Genomic DNA, 22,066 nt, shown 5'->3' with positions numbered 1-22,066 from the left:
AACCCAAAAGTAGGCTAAAACCTTGAATTAATTGAAACCCTAAAACTTTTTTAAAAATAATCTAAAAACCAACTTGAGCTTAGACTTAACAATTTGTGTATTCGTGTTTTGATCGTGTCGTGTAAATATAAAGTATTAATAGTTATACGAATAAACACAAACATGACATGATTAATTAATCATGTCAGGTTTTTGAACACGTATATAGATATATTTAATAAATATGTAATACAACACGATACAACTAACACTTTTATTAAACGTGTCAAAATAAATTTTATACGACACGACACAATTAACACGATTAAAATTTATTTGATTTATGATTTGTTTTCACAATTTATATAATTAATATACAATTTATATGATTAACACAATTAGAATAATTAAATTGAAATATGTACAAGTAAAATATGATTTTATTATTCAAATTTACAACAAAAAATTATAAATATTATAATATATACTAAATATAAATCATCATAAAAATGTTAACATTTATATAGATCAATAAATAAGTCTTAACCGTATGCTAAACGTGTTTACACTACGCGTGAACATGATTAAATAAATAGGTAATAAACGGGTTATAGGTTATACGAATACACTATAACATGATTAACTAATTATATCTTAAATGGGTTAAGCAGATTTAACACGGTTAAGACATGAACGATTAAAATGTGATTTATTTGTGTCTTAATGTGTCGACATGATTAATACACGCAACACAATTAACTTAAATTCAAACTCAATTAAACTTGTATCATGTTTATATAATATTATTGTATTGTATATAAAATTATCAGGTCTACCTGAGCTAGACTAATCTTGCATAATTAAATTATCCCTACCTCGGTCCCAACCTTGGATGTCTTGTCTTGGATTAGTCCAGTTGTTTTTATCCTGCTTGCGAGGCCTGCTATGACTTTCGCCCAATTGAGTTTACACAGCGACCTCGATCGAAGCGGCCTGCTTCGCTCTTGGCCCAATTTTAAGGAAGCATCGTTGAAAAATCAAAAATGAAAAATTAAGAAGGAAGGCGAGGGGAAAGAGAATCAGCTTGGTCTTTTGCGTCGAAAAACACTTGCTGTTCCCATAGAAGGAGAAACGGGGGAGGCAGAAAGAGAAAAATGGAGCAGAAGAAGGAGAAGAATAAGTACAGCGTGATAGTACCAACTTATAACGAACGCCTCAACATTGCTCTCATCGTCTATCTCATCTTCAAGCATCTTCGGTATTTCCAACTCCAAATCTCTCTTTGTCTTTTGTTTTTGTACATGATATTTATGTTTTTCTTTGATCGCTGAACTCGTAATTTTAGTATCTGGAGGTGCTCCGTCGAGATCTGATTGCTTTTCTTGAATTCGCGTTCTTTTCTTTGTGCCCCCTTTGTCCTGATCGAATTTATGATGTGCGTCTGATACGGTATTAGAATTGTCTGTTTTCATTTATCGTATAGTTTTCTTATTATGAAAATGTTTTGAATTGGATGAATCTAGATAAAGTTTGTAAATCTGTTTTAGAAAGTAGACCTCCGTTATTCTGGAATAATTATCGAGAAATAAATTGAAGCATATGTTGTTTTTGAAAAAACTCTTGTTCTTTACATACTTAATCCAACTGTGTGAAATTGAACCTCAGAGTTTAGTCAATGATCCTGTCTTTGTCCATTTAGCAGTTTTCTTGAGTCTTTGTAAGTTCAAATACCTGTATGTTAAAATTCCACATATATGGTGTTGTTGGAAGCAAAATTCTAACCACTAATGAGTTGATATCTTGGAAGGGAAAATATATGATTCATTCCACTTCTCCTGCAATGTGATTTTGCTTCATGTCGATCATGATGCTTAGTATAGGTCTTTTCATCAAAATGTAACTGCCTTACACTCAACAAATTCTGAGTTAAATAGGGGGCATGATAAGTTTAACATAGATAAGTTTCGAGTTTCCTTTCTTGAAAACCAATTCCTTTGATATTGTGATATCTCCCAATATGTTGGCTTGTGTAAGCTGTTGTAATTTTTTGTGCTTGGAGTAGGGAGGTAGATTTTGAAATAATTGTGGTGGATGATGGGAGCCCTGATGGTACTCAAGAAGTTGTGAAACAACTGCAGAAACTGTATGGTGAAGATCGTATCGTAAGTTCCATGCTAATATACCTACAAAATTGGATCTATATGTAATCTGTTTTGCTGATCAATGCCTATGCTTACCTATACTTCTGTCTCTTTGATGATGCAGCTATTAAGACCTAGACCTAAGAAGCTTGGATTGGGTAAGTATAAATTATTCCCTGTCAGGAATAATAGATGGTGCTGGCCTTTGAACTGTTATTGGTTTCAGGAACTGCTTACGTACATGGTTTGAAGCATGCTTCTGGAAATTTTGTTGTAATCATGGATGCTGATCTATCACATCATGTAAGTGTGATGGTGTTTTTGTAGCCTATTTCTGCCAGTTAAATCACAACACTTCACTTCCTGTTTTCTCTCACTTATATGATCTCTTCATCTTGTTTTGCAGCCAAAATATTTGCCAAGCTTCATCAAGTAAGATATCTTCTGGTTGATTCTGTAGGGTGTACAATTATGCCTGATTTACTTAAATCCTCATAATGTTTTGATCATTGACATCTTTATTAGGAAACAGCTGGAAACTGATGCCAGCATAGTTACTGGAACACGGTATGTTAAAGGTGGGGGCGTGCATGGATGGAATCTGATGCGCAAGCTAACAAGTAGGGGAGCCAATGTTCTTGCACAGACCCTTTTGTGGCCTGGTGTGTCGGACTTAACGGGATCTTTCAGGTATAAGAACTAATTAATAGAAGTGGGCTATTTCAGACTGTCATAGCTTTAGGGCTAATGTTTCCTTTTCCTTCTCTTGTAAAGGCTTTATAGGAAATCAGTGCTTGAAGATGTCATTAGCTCCTGTGTTAGCAAGGGATATGTCTTTCAAATGGAGATGATTGTTAGGGCTTCAAGAAAAGGCTACCACATTGAAGAGGTATAATTCATTTCTATAGTTGCATATGAATAAACTGATAGATATTTTAACCTTAAGTCAACTGTTGTTATCTTTGACTTGTTTGTGCTAGGCTGAGTACTTGGTAAATGACATGTAAGAGTCAAAGTTCTTGTTATCTCTTTAAATACCGATAAAATTCATTTTAAAAACCCAAGACTACAAATTGGACTTCAGTGCTACTGCCTTTGCAACCTCCACACCTAACTTGAATGCTGAGTTTGTTGTACCCAAATTATTCTTTCAACTTAATCTCTGTGAAGATAATTTTCCTATTTTGCTTTGTGAATGGGATTTTGTGGTGGAGAATACATTGAACCCTTACAGTTGAATGTTCTATCCTGCATTTATTGTACAGAAATTATATGGATCGGTGTTTTGATCATATGGTTTCTTCTCATCCCCTACTTCATCTTTAAGCTGTGTGCTGTTCAAACATCAATTTTTCATGTAGCTAAACAATTTATATCCTTCACATTTATGTTGATTTGGTTTTTTCTATTGTCTACAGGTTCCAATAACTTTTGTTGATAGAGTATTTGGAAGTTCAAAGCTCGGAGGATCTGAAATTGTAGAGTATCTAAAAGGCCTTGCATATCTTTTGGTCACAACATGACACCTTCCTACAAATATAGCCAACATGATAACAAGAAGTGACTGCTTGAGATTTGCAGTGGTGACTCTGCACGGTACACAATTTTTATGGCTTGCTCTTAGAAGTTACCTTATGTAACCTGACTTTTGATGGCAAATTTGGTTGAAGAACTCAAAAAGTATTTTACTTAGGGAATGTTTGTCACTGGAAATGAAGAGGCAAAAGCTTGTTTGCCAACTGTCTTTTTCTTCTGTAAATTTGCCAGTTGTAGTCATTTTTGGTTAGTTTAGGCAGTTTACTAAACCAAAAGACAGTAACTTGTACTTACTTTGGTCTTGTCAAATGAAGAAGAAGGAGACGACAGGAGACTGAATATTCAGACGAATAATGAAGTAGGAAACTTCATTCATTCAGCAAACTCTTTTTGCTTTCTATAGTTGAACAAAGAAAATGTAAAAGCTGAATACGAGAATACTTGACCATTCTCATGTTTATCTATATATTGAGAAACAAAAACAAGACAGGGCAATGTATACTGTGCAGCATCAAACGTCTGGTAGAGTAACCAGAACGAAACATAATGATAAAAATGCATTAAAAATGAAACAGAGTCCCAATTTTCCTAAATTAAAAAGAAATATCCAAGAAAAAAAACTTGCATAGAAAACCCAATTTCCAATTCTCAGATCCTCTTACCCCTTCTAGCCCCAGTTTTCCTTTCACTGCCAATCACAGACGACTTGTTATTGTTGACAGCAAGAGGAGGTTTCTTGTTCTCTTTGCTCATACTTCTGAGCATGTACCTAGGAGTCTGAGTCTCGTTCATCTCCGCGGAATAAGCAGCAGACACTGACTTCCTCAAGCTCGAGAGCTTCTTCGAGTCTCTTCTCTTCGAAGATTCAACTGTAACTCCAAGATGGTGCCCAGCCTTTGAGTCATCGCCGGTTTCGCCTCCTTTCTTTCTCTTAAGCCTCTCGTTTCTCCTGGCTGAGTACTCATCGTAAAACCGGCCCCTCTCAAACAGAGGAGTGGAGTTGGCGCTGAGACTAGTCTCACCAAAACCAGCCTTTTCGGGTTCCCCGTTTCCGAGTTCATCTCTGACCATCTTCGCCAGAGCCCGTAACTCGCAAGAAATAGAGCGATACTCTGGTCGAATCTCAGATTCTTCAACGGCCCAAGTACGGATAGGCTTCTGGGATTTCGTCAAAGAACCTTTAAACAACAAAAAAAAAAAAAAACAAACTAAACAACAACAAAAAAATACAAACTGAAAAGATTTATTTCACTGTTTACGATAAAAATCGAAAGTTGTTATGAATTTATAACCCGATATACCTGGTGGGGTTTGCAGGGAGGTTGAGTTTGATCGAAGGACGCGACGGGGTCGTAGGCGGATAGGCGATTTAGCAAGCGGAGGCTTACGATCAGATTTCATCTTAGACATGATATCTCAGTTTTTCTTCCTTTTTGTTCTTAAAGAGAACTGCGGAGGTTCAAAGATAGAGAAACAGAGTATTAACGAAGAATGTTGTTGAAAAAGATTAAGGATAAAGATTTAGAGAGCAACCTACGTTTGAATTGTTGTGACTGTTTCTACTTTTGTTTTGTTTGGCATAGGTTTGGTTGCTCGGCTTTTTTCAACTTTTTCAGAATGTTGTCTATTTTATTATGAGACAACGATGTAAGGTTTGAAACTTTGAATTTGCAGAGGAGAGAGGAGGGGAGCGTTTCAAACGGTCATATCTTTGATCCGACGGTCTACGATTAATTCAGATTTAAATGGTAGGTTAGGTCTCATTGACAGCACAACCTTTCCAATTTCCATGAAAGGCCCAGATTTTCTACTTAATTGAGGGATTACATTTACGGGTTTATCTTGTGTAAGTTGTCAAAGCAGTCGATTGGCTTGGTTTTAAAATTTTAAAAATCAAATCAATCGAATTTTTCAAAAAATTAATCGAATTAATTGATTAAATTTCTATGTAAGAAATAATTAAATTAATTAAATTATAACCCAAACTCAAAATAATTGAAATCGTTTTATACTTGATATGTTTAATCGGTTTTATCATATGAAATACATAATATATCAAAAAATTAATTAAAATAATCAATATAAATTAAAATCGAACAAATTCAACTAAATTAAATGAATTCATTCGATTTTTTTATATATATAGTGAAAATACAATAATTTATTACAGCATTCTAAGTCAAGTAACGCCTAAAACACCATCTAGTAAAAGGGAAGGAATGCTAGAAGGAGGAGACTCAAAAACACTAAATCTTAAAGGTAGATTATCATGATGTGTGGTCATCTAATCGGCACATTAGTTCGTTTTACGAGGTATGTGAAATATTCTATAATCCCAATCTTGTAAGAGTAGTTCTTTAATGTTCTTTAACAAATGCACATTCAGGTCTAAAATATTACTTTTCATCGACAACTTTTGTATAGGAAGGAGGGAGTCAGACTCTACTTAAACCTTCCTAAATCTCCTTCTCCAACACAAATTTAAGCCCTAGAATAATGCCCATAGCTCAGCATTTAGCGAAGAAGTTATACCGAATTTATGAATGAATCCCAGTATCCATTCTCCCTTGTCATCATGGATAATTCCACCTGCCGCTGCTTCACCAGGTTGGCCTCTGGCACTCCCATCGACATTTAGTTTAACAAATGTCTTGCTCGGTTTTTTCTAAGTAATCAACACTTCATGTTTCACCCTTTGTTGAGTTTTGCTTAGGATGTCAAAGGCCTATTTAGTTTTTGTCCAGATTTGCCGCTGTGAATTATGAGGCTATGTAAAAGAGATATCAAAGATGGGAAGATTCCTCCAATACCAAGGTAGCCATGTGATATACACAAAGATAGAACTCCACGGCAACACATCAATAACAACATTATCTTGCATATTCTTCACTAACCATTGCTGTAAGTTGTGACTGAAAAAATCAAAACTAGATAAATTCCTCTTAACTGCAACCAAACATTTATGGAAATATTGCAGTCCCTTAACACATGCAGTATATCTTCATTAGAGCTACCACAACGGATGCAACCAACAGATGAATACAAGTTCCATTTAGCTAACCACGAGGAAGTTGGTAAAGAGTCATGAAGTACTCTCCATAGAAAAACTCGACCTTACTAGAACTTTTGATCTGCCATACTTGTTTTCAAAAATTCATATCAGATTTATTGTTCTTCATTTGAAGAGTATAGGTTGACTTAACAAAGAAAACTCCATTACTTGTTTCCAACCAAAAGCCAACGTCTTCTTCCTCACTAGTTGTATATATAAGGATAGCAGCGATCATGGAGACAATTCCTAGAAGAAGCAAAAGCGTAAGTATATCAAAATCCCAATTGCCAGCCTCATTGCAAAAAACTTGCTACAGGTAATTTTGCTTCAAGAGCTTAAATCTCTGCACTAACATAGTTTATTAAAGGTCCACAGCTCAACCAATTATCAGTCCAGAATTTTGTTGAATCTTTTCCTAGTTAAATCTTTCCCCTTTTTTATGGTCAAAGAAAATCTTCTTTAGTTAACCTTTTTTTAAGTATTGGTACTGAACTTTTACTTGTTATACAGAATGCCCCATATTGGACCCAACTAGCCCACATCCAAAGTACAACTAAACAAAAAGGTTCCAAAGAAATAGGTAGCTAAGCCCAACTCATGACTCACCCAGCCCCAGGTTCCTCGCTCTCTCCGAAAAAGCTTGTTCTCTCTCCTAAAGGAGTTCTGATAAAAAAAAAAAAAAACGTAACATTTACATATAGTAATGTGGTAGTGCTAATTAATTATTCTTCTCTTTCTGTTTTAGATTATAGATAGTGAGAAAATATCAAAGGCTTTTACTTTTTTTCTTTTTAGATATAGACAATGGAAGAGGACACAGGAATCCCATAGTGCAAGGAGTTTCCTATTTGAGTTGATGATGGAGATGATGTGGTCTGTTTGGCTTTGTGCCATCTCCTTGCTTGCCATAGGTGTGACAAAGTTTATTTACAGGTGGTGGAACCCTGAATGTAAAGGCATTCTTCCGCCAGGTTCGATGGGACTCCCACTTCTAGGGGAGACCCTTAGTTTTCTTGTCCCAGCCAAGTCCATATATAGACATCCATCCTTTTGTTAAGGAAAGAATGAAAAGGTAAGGATATACGATCAATACCATCATCCAGAACATGCTGAAAGAGAAACATAAAAAAAAAGATTAAGGTCTTGATCTTTCAAACGGTTGTGTTATATGTATTGTCCGTTGTTCAAAACAAGTTAGATTGTGATAACGTCGGACCCTGACTTCATTTATTTCTTGTTGAAACAAGATGGAAAATTTGTTGAGCTGTGGTACCTGGATTCCTTCGCCGAGCTGTTTCGCACGGAAACAACAGCAGCAAAAGGCTACGGCCTACGTGCACAAGTATCTTAGGCACGTAATCCTTAATTAGTTTAAATTAAAGATAAAAAAACCAGCACAAAAGAGGAAGTCCAGATAAATGAGAACAACCGCCATAAGCACTCGATCCTAAATCATAGAAACAACAAAAGAATTTTCTGCTACAGTTGATTGACTTTGACTTGCTTGACATTTCTATTCTGATATTCTGCTGCTGATCTTTAATTAAAGAATAATGGAAGCAATGTAACAGCAATAGCATTTGGAGGAGGCAATAGGACATGTGCAGGAGCGGAGTTCAGCAAGGTCATGATGGCGGTATTTTTACATGTCTTGGTCACCAAATACAGGTCCGTTCTTAAATGTTTGTCTCGCTTTCACTTTCACACACATTAAAGAGCAATTTAATTGCATATCAGCCTGAAACCGACAACAAAAGAATTGTAGAACTTTGGCTAGGTGGTCAAAGATCAAGGGAGGAGATGTGGTTCGTGCACCGGTTCTGGGATTTACCAATGGTTTCTACATTAAAGTTTCAGAAAAACAAGCATAACTTGGTTAGACATTCGATGTAGAAGAATAAAGTGGACATCCCAGAGTTCACTGTCTTAAGTAGAACTGATTCGCCTGCTATAAATATTAGGAATTTGTGTTTTAAGTACCGCAGTCAAGTTGGTGATCATATCAACTGTTGGTGTGTGACTTTCAACAGTTTTTCAGCTTGTAGAAATCATTTGATATAAAATAAAATATATAAATATATTGATTAATTATAACGCATTTTTTCTGTCCTTGAATATATTTTGTACGGATGAGCATGTAAGTACTAGAGCATTTCGTGGGGGGGTTTAGCCTTGTTATCTTCTTCCGCTGCTATTAACGCCTGACTGTACTATCCTGTAAATATTAGTTATCTAAATATTAATTCTCTCTCTGCATAGTTCGGCTAGGTGTTCACTTTCAATGATCAATATAACTACTTGAGCATTGAATATCTAATATATATACGTACGGTGACATAAAAATATAACACCAATAAGAGTGGCAAAATATACTACTCCATATACTGGTGTATATATAAAGAGAATGAAGGGTTATTCTTGGGCTCAAAAGCATACAGCATTGTTGTATTGCGTCCCTGTACATTACATCAGTAATACATAAAAGGAAATAAAGTTTATGTACAGAGAGAGATTTAAGGAAAATAACAAGTATTTAGTTGGCTCTAGAATTCCTATGAATCTGCCAGACACCTTGCTCTATGACTATGAACTTAATTTTTGACAGAATCCCCTTTGATATGGCCTGTGACAGGACCATTTAACACAATTCCCGTCCAGCAGATCTCAATATCTTCTTTTTGGTACATATTCTCAATATGACTATATATATATATATATATATATATATGGGTTTCTTCTTTTCATTTTCATGGCACCTGGATTATTGAAAGTTTTGAATGATCTATCTGATTCATTGATGGAACAATGGTCTAAATAGTATGTGTGTGGATTGGCTTGCATTTATTTCAAGAACCTCCTCAGTCCTCATGGTTGAACGGCCTGTTTTGCTTGATGAAACAAAGTAGTTTTACTCTTTACATATTTTTTTCATAGGTAAAGACAGAATAATATATAGTTAAAAGATAGTGTAATTAAGATATCTCACAAGCAGCCTCAGCTGCAACCACAATGAAACAGAAACCAGGAGTTTCCTCCGTGGAAACTAAGCAGAAAGGTTTATGTCATAGATGTTATGGATGGGATCTCAAATACATGCCTTTGGCCACGTTTGGACCTTTCTTAAGTGTTAGTAAATTAAAGTTAAAGTTGAGGAAATTATGAAGAATAGTCCTTTTTGATAAGAATATTTTAAAAATAATCATCAAAATAAATATAACTGTTTTTAACTATATTTAGTCATGACTTGATAAAAATATTCTTGAAATTATTTTAAATAAATTAAACAATTTATCACAATTTCTCTCCATTTGTGTTTCTGATTTCTCTCTCACCATTTCAGTCTTTCAAATTTTATTGATTTCTCTCTTCAGCATTTATTTACTATGCTTTCGATTTCTCTCTTTTACATTTTCAGATTTCTTTTTCTTATGCTTTCAAAACACTAAGCAATGATTTTGATGTGCTTGAGTGGGTGTCTATTTGGAAATTTTGATTTTTAAATATTTTGGGTAAAATTAAAACGATAGAAATGATCATAGATGTTTGAAATAGTTTTTAATTGAATTAATTCGAGACCTAGACACTAATAAACTAAAAAATTGAAATTTATAAACCTAAGTTTTTAAAAGAATTTTTTTTATATTTTTAATTGAAATAGGTGTTTTGGATAAAACAATTTATGTTTTGATTTATGAAAATATGTTAAAAACACTTTAATCGGTGTCAAATTATCAAAAAAACAAAAAGAAATGAAAAGAGTTGAGAGGATTTGAAGTTTTGATTCGTAAGTAACAATAATATTTTAGATATTAAAGTGTAACAAAATGTTTTTGAATATGACGTGTAACAATAATATTTTTTCAACATGACGTGTAACAATAATATTTTTTTTTCAACATGACGTGTAACAACTTTTTTTAACCATGACGTATAACATGTTTTTATACATGACGTGTAACAACAGTATTTTTTTCAACATAACGTGTAACAACCTAATCATGATATGTCACATGTTTTTGTACATGACGTGTCATATGTTTCTGTACATGGTGTGTAACAACCTAACCATTACATGTTACATATTTCTGTACATGTCGTGTCACATGTTTCTGTACATGGTGTGTAACAACCTAACCATAGCGTGTCACATGTTTCTGTACATGGTGTGTAACAACCTAACCATGACGTGTCACATGTTTCTGTACATAGTGTGTAACAACCTAACCATGGCGTGTCACATGTTTCTGTACATGGTGTGTAACAACCTAACCATGACGTGTCACATGTTTCTGTACATGACGTGTCACATGTTTTTGTACATGGTGTGTAACAACCTAACCATGGCGTGTCACATGTTTCTGTACATGGTGTGTAACAACCTAACTATGACGTGTCACATGTTTCTGTACATGACGTGTCACATGTTTCTGTACGTGATGTGTCACATGTTTCTGTACATGATGTGTAACAACCTAATCATGGCATGTCACATGTTTTTGTACATGACGTGTCACATGTTTCTGTACATGATTTGTAACAACTTAACCATGGCATATCATATGTTTTTGCACATGACGTATAACAACTTAATCATGACGTGTAATATATTTTTGTACATGACGTGTAACATCATAACGTGTAATTTTATTAAAAGTAATTTTGTTCAACTTAATTAAAAATAATTAAAATTATAAAAATGATTATTTTTAAAAACATTTTATCTTTAAAAATTATTTTTAAAAACATTTTATTTTTAAAAATACCCCAGTAAAATTAGTACGTTGAATACAATCCACTAGAAAGGCGACGCGTTGGCCCTCTTTGGAATGGAGAGAGTAAATTCTATCTTCATACCTGTTTGGGCCGTTTAATCCGGGCTTATTCAAGCAGTCTCCTTGGGCTTGAGCTGCAGGAGTGAACCCATTTGTTGAAAAAGCCATCGGTTTGACTCTCCCACTCACCCTGGAAACAAACCCAACAAAATTTCACGTCTTTTTATCCGTTCATATTTGATGCTTTTTATCTGCTCATATTTGACGCTTGGTCTAATTTTTTTTTTTACTAAAAAATCATTAAAAGTTCTTATAAAAAAATAATATTTAAAATAAAATTAAAACTATTTGATAAATTATTTGTTAAAATAAATTATAAAAATTTTAATTTTGATTAAAATTATCATAACTTATATTTTTACTATCTTCAATCACTTAAAAAATTAAAGTGAAACAAATCTATTTCGAGTTTATATACGATTTTAAATGTTAAAAATAAAAAAAAATTCATAAAAAAATGAAACAACTTTCAAATTTGTATAATAATAGCATTAATTTTTCGATAAAAAAAACTTTTAAATAGTACTTAAATACAGTTTTAAATTTTTTATTTTTTTTCTCTTAATCTTTGTAAAAATAAAAAAATCTTAGATTTTACTATTTTATTGTTAAATTTTTTATTTTTTTAGTAGTTTTTGTAGAGAGAGATAGAAAAGAGGAAGATTATGATTTTTCATTGGAGAATGATAATTTGTAAAAAAAAAGAGAAGTGAGGGAGATTGATTGAGAGAAATAGATATTTTCTAAAAAACTGGTATATTTTCTAAAAAATTTTCTTTAAGCTTTTTTTTTATAATTTTTTCAAAAATTTTATTTAATTTGATTTTAACTTGTAAGGATAAATAAATGAAAAAAAGAATCAGACCAAAACAGGCATTTGAAGTAACCAGTTTTACACCTCACCAACCCTTTAAAGGAAGAAAATTGAAGATAAGTTCCACGTCAAAAGAGTCTTTTTATGGAAAAACAAGATAAGGTTTTGAATATTATTAAAGCTTCTGAACTTGTAGTTTTGCAAGATTCTAAATTCAAATTTCAGCTGAGATGTGTATGGCTGTGCTTCAAAGTTCAGATTGAATTGAACGTAATTTCTGTTTTTGGGTATTGCTTCGCATTAGTAGCTGGCTAGCTGCTACAATTTTTTTGCTACACTTTACAGACACATGGGCACGTTGCTTTGGCTTTAAGCGTGGTAAACTTAGCATCAATGCTCTTGGCAGTCTAGCTGTCAGTTTCATGTTAGAATAGTAAAAGAACAAATTGGATGCCCTCTCTTATCGCAAGCCTAAATCTAATCTTGTCATATTGCAATCCCTCACAGCAACGGAGTCGTTGAAGATGGAGGGTATGATAAAGTGCTCTGCCAATTACGTCCCTTTGACTCCGATCAGCTTCTTGGAGCGCTCCGCGGTTGTCTACAGTGACGGACTCTCTGTTGTCCACGGTGATGTCAAGCACACCTGGAAACAGACACGCGAGAGGTGCGTCCGTCTCGCTTCTGCGCTTGCCCACCTTGGGATTTCCCGTCGAGATGTGGTACTGACTCTCGCATTTCTTTCTCTACTCTCGTTTAATTTTCTGTCTGATAGTATATTACTTTTTTTTTTCCTAGTAATTCTGTCTTTGCTGTCTTTTTCGAGTTACTTTGATTTTCTCCTCCTTTGTGAGCTTAGTTTTCTTCATCATTTGGCTTTCTTTCTGGTATTGTTGTGCTATTTTCAGAATAATTTGTGTAGCCCCATGACTTAAAAATAGTTAAATGCATGGTCTTTGGCATTTATTTTCAGAACCAAAGTTGGGAAATTGCATTCCCATTTCGTCGTCTTCATGCCTCCCAAGAATCCAAGTTCAATGGTGATTTGTCCTTTTATATTCAGATTGACTTGCTTTTGGAGGTGTTGGCCTAGTCTCTGAATAGGATGTATGGAATAGTCCTTTGAAAAAAGTTTCTGTACTTTCTAAGCTTGGATTCTCGGCGTTCAAATAATCTCAGAGAAAGTGTAAATGTTACTACCAAACATGAAGAGGGACATTCGGATTCGCTCTGCAGGTTATAGTACAAAATTTTTGTTTGCTCCCAAGAGGCAGAAATTGCTGAAGAACCTAAAAGAGAGAAGAAAAGCTTCCATGCATCCCGAAAAGGCAAAAAATGAATACTTGTACGATAGCTCTTCTTCAGTTTGATGGTCAATAGTCATACTTACTCTTAGAGTGGGTCCCTTGTTACATAACTTGAGTCTGCACCAGCAGTCTACAGACATGTGTGTAACGAGTTGGCTCCTAATGAGACCAGAGAACCGAGGAATCAAGTCTTAACTTTTTTGTGGTGGCTATTAATGAGCTAGAATGATGGTAGAGGGAGATCTTTATGTTTTGGTAAATAGAGGGGAACCTTCATGTTCATTAGGATCATGGCTACTTTCTATTAGTCTTTGTAGTGCCCTATGCTTTTAAATTTTGTTTAATAATTGCACACCTAATCAAAGAGCCGGGGCGAATGGGCAATGAGGTCGACTTTCTCCATTGTTATCTAACTTGTTATTTGAAACAACCAAAGACTGCAGAGATTTATGAAATTATTCTTAATGAACTCATTTATCAGTTAAAATATACAAAGGAAAAGCTGAGAATTTTAGTATAATTTGTTATAAATGGATTTGCTTAAATATTTTAGCCCACTTTACTGTTCAAACTTGACTTCATTTTCTCTTTCTAGATGCCAAGGTATTGTGAATCTCCTGCCTGAATGCATTCGACTTTCTTTTTGGCTTATGGCCAATCTTTGCTTGTTTGAGCAGGTTGCAGTATTAGCCCCAAATATTCCAGCAATGTACGAGCTACATTTTGGCGTTCCAATGGCCGGTGCAGTTCTATGTACGCTCAATATACGCCATGACTCCGCTATGGTGGCAGTGCTACTGAAGCATTCGGAAGCCAAAGTGCTTTTTGTAGATTACCAATTTCTCCATATTGCTCAGGGAGCAATGAAAATACTATCCAATACAAGGTCTAAGCTGCCCCATCTAGTCTTAATCCAAGAGTCTAATCAGCAAATTCCCACCACTAGCAACAGCAACCCAATATCTGCAAACTTGGACTATGATGGTCTTTTAGCAATGGGGAAACTAGATTTTGAGATCAGAAGACCGGAAGATGAGTGGGAACCTATCTCAATTAATTATACTTCTGGCACTACATCAAGCCCAAAAGGTGTTATATATAGTCATAGAGGTGCCTATCTTAATTCTCTAGCAACAGTTCTTCTCAATGAGATGACCTCAATGCCTGTATATTTATGGGCCGTCCCCATGTTTCACTGCAATGGATGGTGTCTTACATGGGGCGTTGCTGCTCAAGGCGGTACAAATGTATGCTTAAGAAATGTCTCTGCAGGAGGAATATTTCACAACATTGCTGAGCACAAGGTGACCCACATGGGTGGTGCACCTACGGTTTTGAACATGATAATAAATGCTCCAGCCAGTGACCAAAGGTGTCTTCCAGGGAAGGTTGTGGTCATGACAGGTGCCGCACCACCACCAGCACCTGTACTTTACAAAATGGAAGAACTGGGATTCAGAGTGGTTCACTCATATGGCTTGACAGAAACCTATGGTCCAGGAACAATTGGCAGTTGGAAACCAGAATGGAATTCCCTTCCTCGAGATGTACAGGCCAAGATGAAGGCTCGGCAGGGGTTGAATCATCTCGGTATGGAGGAAGTTGATGTCAAAGATCCTGTTACCATGAAGAGTGTCCCGCATGATGCAAAGAGTGTAGGAGAGGTTGTGTTTCGAGGCAACACTATCATGAATGGATACCTTAAAAATGTCAAAGCAACAGAGGAGGCTTTCCACGGTGGATGGTTTCGAAGTGGGGACTTGGGAGTGAGACACCCGGATGGCTATATAGAACTCAAGGACCGCTCCAAGGACATAATCATTTCTGGGGGAGAAAATATCAGCTCAATTGAAGTGGAATCAACGCTTTTTAGCCATCCAGCTGTGCTTGAGGCAGCTGTGGTGGCAAGACCAGATGATTACTGGGGGGAGACACCTTGTGCATTTGTGAAGTTGAAGGATGGATGCAATGCCAGTGCCGCAGAAATTATCAACTACTGTCGGAGCCATTTGCCCCATTACATGGCTCCTCGAACTGTGATTTTCCAGGATTTGCCAAAGACTTCAACTGGAAAGACGCAGAAATATCTTCTGCGGGAGAAGGCCAAGGCAATGGGAAGCATTTCCAAAAGCAAGAGCAAATTGTAGGTCGCCATTGATTGGATTGTAGGGCCTTGTGGCAGGATTGTCGTATGTGTCAACTTTATGTATAAGTATGGTAACAATTGCTCAGGCTTTATTTCAAGTGGATGGAATTTAGACGAAATACTAGTAATTAATGAATCAAACATGAATAAAAATCCAAACAAGCAGAGGAAAAGATGCATCTACTAGCTAGATTTTCAATTAAATTCTTCCAAATTTTTTATTCTGGGTATTTCTATTAATCTTCTTTTATAATAGTTTCCAACAGGTAGAAAACTAGAAAATAGAATCAATTCAAATCCTATTTCCTAGTTAAAATTGGCTTTGCATATAAAGCAGATAGATTAAATAATCACAGTTTTGTACAAGAAGATCGAAACAATTCCTTTTTTCTGCAACTTAATTAATTGGAAAAGTCTAACACTCGCTCACGTAGTAACTGCCAAGCAGGTGTACCAAGTGGATTTTGTGATTTTATGCATAGGAAAGTACAGTGACTTGCCAAACAATCCTGATTTTCCATTGAACAAAGGACCCGAAGTGTTTAATGACAAGGTGTTGCATTCCATGGATTATGTTGCAATGGATAATGATGTTGCCGCTGAACTAATCAAAGAAAAGCGAGTCACGGTCGTTGTATTTCAGAAATCAGCAGTGGATATAGCAGCAGAAGTTGCTAGTAAAAACGGTGCAAGCTTTTGCCTCTTTCTCTAGGAATACTAAAGTATTTGCATTCTTAAATTACGCCAACCTGAATACAGGATGAGTTAAATTTGCTAATCATGGTCTACGGAACTCCAGATTTCCCATGCAATTAATTAACCGAATATGAAACATGTCGATGTTTGAACTTTGAATACTTGTGGCACGAGGATCAAACAATTATGTAACTATTTGAAAGTAGTAGATGAGCAAGAGATGGAATCCTTTTTCTTTACCCCCAAAGCATGATGTTTTGGCATTTAATCTTATTTTTGTTGCTATCAGGAGCAAGTCACCCATGTACGCTGCTGTTTAAGACGGTCCACTGGACTGTTCCTGAACATTTACTCTCACTTGCCTTCCGAGGTTTGAACCGATTTACAGAGTTAATGGTCCACAAACAAGGAGAAGGATTCTTCCTTTGGCTCCTAGCCCTGTTGCTTTCACCTCTGGTAATATTCTCTCTTTGATACTCCTTTAGCAAAACTTGCATATAGCTTTTTCAAGTGAAATTGATTAAGTTTTTAACTATACATACCACTTAAACAAAAAAACAAAAAAAAAAAGCAATTGAAATTCGAAACCATAGTTAGAGCTTTGAGAAAATTATTAAGTAATCATTAGCAATCATGCAATTGATCCTTGTTATGTTCATTCCAGCTTTGAATATTTTCAACATTAATCGAGTGCTATCTCAATTGGGTGTATCCATTGAAGAAATACAACATGGTACCAGTGCATAAATTCGTCAAACAAATTTCTTCATGTATGTTCACAGTTTTGCCAGCTAATTTCTATGACAGAGTCAAGATGGTAGTCTTTTCCTGAAGAAATCACAGAGCTTCAGCTTTTGCGAAAATGGTTTGATGGTAGAAGGCGAGTTTAGACGTCCTCTGCTGTCTGATATTGTAATTTTTGCAACTGGATATAAGGTTGACGAAAAGCTTAAGAGCATTTTCAAGTCAACTTTCTACCAGAAATGTATTGCTCGGTCATCAGCTCCATTCTACGGGTATCTTTTTTTCTTACTTTGCAGCTAGGACACTCCCTACTCCCTAGGAAATCGTGTAGTATACAAAGTAAATCTCTTTGTTTAAAAAATATTGAAGATATCACATAGATTTTTGTTCTTTCAGGGAGTGCATTCATCCTCAAATCCCACACCTAGCAATACTTGGATATGCAGATAGTGCTTCAATCCTGTATTCCACTGAAATGAGAAGCAAGTGACTAGCACATTTTCTTGCTGGATACTTCAGGTTACCGAGGATAAGCAAGATGGAAGAGGAGGTTATGGAGTGGGAAAAATGCAAGAGAAGTGATGCGAAAGAGATCTATAGAAGATCTTGTGTGAGTACATCACTACAAATATACTGTAATGATCAACTATGCAAAGACATGGGATGCAATTCTAGAAGGAAAAACTGGTTTCTTGCAGAGCTATTTGTAGCTTATGGTCCTAGGGACTATGAAGCCGTTTGGGGGAACCAATATTGTACTGATAGATAATGCATCAACCGTGGCAGTTTGTTCACTTTGAGCTGTCTGAGACTGAGCAAAGACATGCACTTACTTCCAATCAGCTCCTACTGAGTTATTTGCTCCTATAGCAGGTAAAACTAGGATGGTTAATTTTCTCGAAATCACCTACCAATTTTGTACCGAACAGAACAATAAAAATCATGTGGCAATTTGATTGCTAGGCCTTGCACCAAGACAACAGTAAGTCCAATAATCAAAGCGCCTTTTCTTTTCTATTTTTTCACATGGCAAATATAATATCTCATGCATGATGATAGCCAAGTTGTTATCATCGGTCTAGGACAAAGTCCTCTAGGAAATTGAGTTCTCAAGCATAATTCTTTTATGGATAAAGATGCTCGTAACAACAAATGGTGGGGAAAGAAAGCATCAATCAGTAACTTTTCAATAAACTATCTTAGTTGCCTTGTTATTTCAGAATAAGGAATTAATTCATCTTTATATGAAAGAAAAAAAAAAAAGACATTTTAGTGCCTTTTCTTTCCACAACGAAATAAAATTTGCTGTTAAAATATCCCTTGATAGCCATTGCTATTATAATGCTCTCAAATTCGGACGGTACATTTGTCATATAACAACTGGCACTGCTCAATGCAACAGCTTCAGAGTCTGAGGGTGACAGTTTATGATAATCAAAGGGTCTCTATCACCGGTAGGTAACCGCAAATTTGAGTAAGAGTCATACGCTTCTGTCAGCATGTTGGTGTCCGGTCGGCAGCCTTGATCTCATCCTCATTTCCATCAAACTATAAAAGCCTATGGGATCAGCTTTTGAGGTAGTTCTAGTTTTTTTTTTATTTGATAAGTTCGACTACAAGTTTTTAATCCTCAGTCGCATTAAGAATGCTAATGAGTAAGGGTAGGAAAGGATCATCCCAATATGCCAATTTCTGAAGGAGCGGTATCTAGCACTGAAGGATTCGCCTCGACTACAAAATTAGAGTAGACGACAACAGAAGAATCTTTCCAGTGAGTGCTTAATCTGACACTAAAAAAGCTTTCCTCTTCGGAGATATAAAGCAGGTTGAACCTGTTTAACCTTTCATCAAAGTGGGAGTAAGGTAAAATATTGTGAAATGGAAGTGGAAATCATTTCCACACAACACATAAAACCATCCTCTCTGACACCTCAACACCTTAAAATCTTCAAGCTCTCGCTTTTGGACCAGTTTATTCCTTCTCCATATGCTCCAATCATCCTGTTTTATCCTACGGATGAGTCAACTAGCCATCTTGAGATTCCTAGAAGATTAGAGCTGCTGAAGAAATCTTTATCAAACACCTTAACAAGCTTTTACCCTCTTGCAGGAAAGATCAGAAATGATCTTTCCATCGAGTGTAGCGATCAAGGAGCTTATTATGTTGAAGCTGGAGTAAACTGTCGTCTCAACGAGTTTCTTAATCAACCTGACCTCCTCTTTTTACCTCGATTCCTTCCCCGTGAGTTCATTTTGGACGAGCCAACTGCAGGAACTTATGTAACCAATATTCAAGTGAACATGTTCGAGTGTGGTGGTATTGCTATTGGCATATGCATTTCACATAAGATTCTTGACGGTGCTGCCCTGAGCACCTTCCTCAAAGCATGGACTGCAACAGCTCGTGGCTGTAAGGAAGCCATATATCCCAACTTCATCGCTACGTCTCTCTTCCCCACAGATGATTTGTGGCTTAGAGATTCATCACTGGTCATGTGGGGTTCTTTGTTTAGGAAAGGTAAGAGCATTACTCGGAGAATGATATTCGGTACTTCATCAATAGCCGCTCTCAAGGCCCAAGCTACCATCCCAGGCCGCCAGTGCCCTACTCGAGTTGAGGCTGTTTCAGCTTTCTTATGGAAGTGCACCATGGATGCCTCCAAAGGAAAAAATGGTTTTCAGAGGCCTTCTTTATTAACCCACCTTGTAAATCTACGGAGAAGAATGGTGCAGCCCACGGAGAATTCTACTGGAAATCTCCTCTGGATAGCATCTGCTAAAAGCAAGGTTGAGAACAAGTCGGATTTGCCTGACTTGGTAGGACGGGTGAGGGAAGCAATATCAAGAGTTGATGGTGATTTTCTAAAGAAGCTAGGAGATGATAAAGGGAAATCTCTGATGTGTGAAACTCTCAGAGAAATAGGAGATCTAGTCTCCAAAGAGGGGTTGGACCATTTTGGATTTAGCAGTTGGTGTAAGTTTGGGTTTTACGAAGCTGACTTTGGGTGGGGAAAACCTGCATGGGTCAGTAGCTTTGGGATGGAAAATTCGGTGTACATGAATCTCATCATTCTGGTCGACACACGATTTGGCGATGGCATAGAAGCATGGGTGACCTTGGATGAACAAGACATGGCAATACTTGAACGTGATGAGGAGCTTCTCAGATTGGCTATGTTCGATCCGAGTCCATTGATGATCAGCAAGTCAGCTCTGAATTAGCTCGCCGGTTCTCGTTTTTGGTCATTGTTGTCTATTACATAAGTAACAGTTTTCCAAAAAGCAAGGATCAAATTTGTTTCTGGCAAGGAAAAATTCAGTAAAACTATGTTTATACCGATTGTAAATTACAAGTATTTGGAGCCTGGCAATAGACATTTTCACTTTAAATATGATATATGGCTCATCATTCTAAAAATATAAAAAATGTTAACACAAGGATGAAATAGCAGCATCTACTGATGAACATGTCTCTGTGAGAAGCTAAGATGTTAGGGTGCGTTTGGTATAAGGGATGTAAAGTCACATTTCCTGCAATGTACCTAATTAAATTACATTGCAGTGTTTGTTTTATAACAGACCACTGCAATATAAGATTGCAATGCAATCACATTGTAGTCAATTGATGTAATATGATTGCAGTCCAAAACCAATGCAATCACATTATATTGCACTCCACAATGTCTTTAAGAATTTTTTTTTTTTGAAAATTAATAGGATTTCATTATAGAAACCAGGAAAAGGTTCCTTGGGGAACAAAAGAGCTTTAAGAACATTTTTGCCCATCATCTTTTTAAAAAATTACTCACAATTCGAAGCAAAGCATCGTTTTTGGGGTTGAGGGTTTGCTGCTTCTTCTCCATGTTACTAAAATCGCTCCTCCTTCTTCTAGCTCTGCTTCTTCATCATTTGAAATTGTGGGTTGAAATCTCCTATTCTTCTTTTTCTTTCTCCTTTTTTTTATCTTCTTCTTGTATTCTTTAATCTGACTTTTTTCTGTTAATTTGGGTTTTCTTCATATTTATATTTTAGGGTTTATCACTGAAACAATTTGGCCCTTGATCGGCAAGAGAGGTTGGATTTCTGAGCTAATCTTTAACAAGAGGCATAGGTAATTGTGATGAAATAAAACGCTGCGTGTTTGGTTGTAATTTTTGGTGTTGCAATTTTTGGTTTTTATTCCCTCAACAAAATATGGGTAATCAAATAGTTTTCAAGTTCTATCCAATTAGAAATGCTGAAAGCAGCAGAACTCGTACCTAGCATTGCCAAATCCATGATACCGTCAAGACATGGCCATCTTCTTTGTGTTTGGTTTTTATAAGGTATTGCGTGACTAGTTTTTGATAAGTCATTGCATGACTAGTTTTTGATAAGGCATTGCGTGACTAGTTGATAGGCATTGCGTGATTGACTTTGGGCATTGCGTGACTAACTTTGGGCATTGTGTGACTAGTTTTTGATAAGGCATTGCGTGACTAGTTTCTGATAAGATATTGCGTGACTTACTTTGAGAATTGTGTGACTAGTTTTTGATAAGGCATTGCGTGACTAATTGATAGGTATTGCGTGACTTGTTATTAAGGTATTGCGTGACTTGTTAGTAAGGCATTGCGTGACTAGTTAGTAAAGAATGTTATATGTTCCAATGGACGGCCTGCAATCCAACTGGTTAGTACGTTGGTTTATCAAGGAAAGAGCCTTGTGTTTCTGTTTCTACCTTTTTTTGGGGTTGAGTCTTTGGATTGGAATTTTTTTTTTTTTTGAAAAATTTGCAAGAACTAGGTTGGTTTCTCGTAGGGGGTTTAGTCTCCTCATT

At 36.0% G+C, this 22,066-nt stretch overlaps 3 protein-coding genes and 2 pseudogenes across 4 annotated transcripts; 4 read left to right on the top strand and 1 right to left on the bottom strand.

Moving 5' to 3' along the window:
- Positions 1–1,027: 1,027 nt before the first annotated feature.
- DPMS1 (Nucleotide-diphospho-sugar transferases superfamily protein) lies at positions 1,028–4,040 on the top strand. Its single transcript, XM_007017956.3, has 8 exons — positions 1,028–1,237; positions 2,042–2,141; positions 2,245–2,278; positions 2,347–2,423; positions 2,527–2,552; positions 2,646–2,810; positions 2,895–3,009; positions 3,539–4,040. Exons 1-8 carry the CDS (start codon positions 1,134–1,136, stop codon positions 3,641–3,643), a joined length of 726 nt encoding a protein of 241 aa, XP_007018018.3. The 5' UTR covers positions 1,028–1,133; the 3' UTR covers positions 3,644–4,040.
- Positions 4,041–4,075: 35 nt separating this feature from the next.
- Positions 4,076–5,298, bottom strand: LOC18591698 (uncharacterized). 2 transcript variants are annotated; one of them, XM_007017955.3, is made up of 3 exons: positions 5,194–5,298; positions 4,958–5,105; positions 4,076–4,834 (listed from the first exon to the last, which is right to left on the bottom strand). In XM_007017955.3, exons 2-3 carry the CDS (start codon positions 5,064–5,066, stop codon positions 4,305–4,307), a joined length of 639 nt encoding a protein of 212 aa, XP_007018017.3. In that variant the 5' UTR covers positions 5,067–5,105; positions 5,194–5,298; the 3' UTR covers positions 4,076–4,304. The 2 variants fall into 2 exon arrangements, with proteins under 2 accessions (XP_007018017.3, XP_017981810.2); XM_018126321.2 differs by having other exon boundaries at positions 4,958–5,296.
- A 7,338-nt stretch (positions 5,299–12,636) lies between these two features.
- On the top strand, positions 12,637–15,926 carry LOC18591696 (butanoate--CoA ligase AAE1). Its single transcript, XM_007017953.3, has 2 exons — positions 12,637–13,076; positions 14,339–15,926. Exons 1-2 carry the CDS (start codon positions 12,879–12,881, stop codon positions 15,806–15,808), a joined length of 1,668 nt encoding a protein of 555 aa, XP_007018015.3. The 5' UTR covers positions 12,637–12,878; the 3' UTR covers positions 15,809–15,926.
- LOC18591695 (putative flavin-containing monooxygenase 1) lies at positions 15,876–18,016 on the top strand (annotated as a pseudogene).
- Positions 18,017–19,125: 1,109 nt separating this feature from the next.
- LOC108663104 (epi-neemfruitin B 7-O-acetyltransferse L7AT pseudogene) lies at positions 19,126–20,588 on the top strand (annotated as a pseudogene).
- Positions 20,589–22,066: the final 1,478 nt, after the last annotated feature.

The sequence above is a fragment of the Theobroma cacao genome, chromosome 8 (genome assembly GCF_053813885.1).
Source record: "Theobroma cacao isolate CCN51 chromosome 8, ASM5381388v1, whole genome shotgun sequence".
Taxonomy (NCBI): Eukaryota; Viridiplantae; Streptophyta; class Magnoliopsida; order Malvales; family Malvaceae; genus Theobroma; species Theobroma cacao.
The sequence above is the reverse complement of the archived record's forward strand: the minus strand, read 5'-3'. Positions and strand labels throughout refer to the sequence as shown.

Bases quoted from the DNA above. Each gene is read 5' to 3' on its own strand.
- LOC18591698 (XM_007017955.3), bottom strand. From the start codon at position 5,066: ATGTCTAAGATGAAATCTGATCGTAAGCCTCCGCTTGCTAAATCGCCT. The intron at 4,835-4,957 runs GTATATCGGGTT...TGTTGTTTAAAG, and splicing joins CTCCCTGCAAACCCCACCAG to GTTCTTTGACGAAATCCCAG.
- DPMS1 (XM_007017956.3), top strand. From the start codon at position 1,134: ATGGAGCAGAAGAAGGAGAAGAATAAGTACAGCGTGATAGTACCAACT. The intron at 1,238-2,041 runs GTATTTCCAACT...TGCTTGGAGTAG, and splicing joins CTCATCTTCAAGCATCTTCG to GGAGGTAGATTTTGAAATAA. The intron at 2,279-2,346 runs GTAAGTATAAAT...TATTGGTTTCAG, and splicing joins ACCTAAGAAGCTTGGATTGG to GAACTGCTTACGTACATGGT.
- LOC18591696 (XM_007017953.3), top strand. From the start codon at position 12,879: ATGGAGGGTATGATAAAGTGCTCTGCCAATTACGTCCCTTTGACTCCG. The intron at 13,077-14,338 runs GTACTGACTCTC...TTGTTTGAGCAG, and splicing joins GGATTTCCCGTCGAGATGTG to GTTGCAGTATTAGCCCCAAA.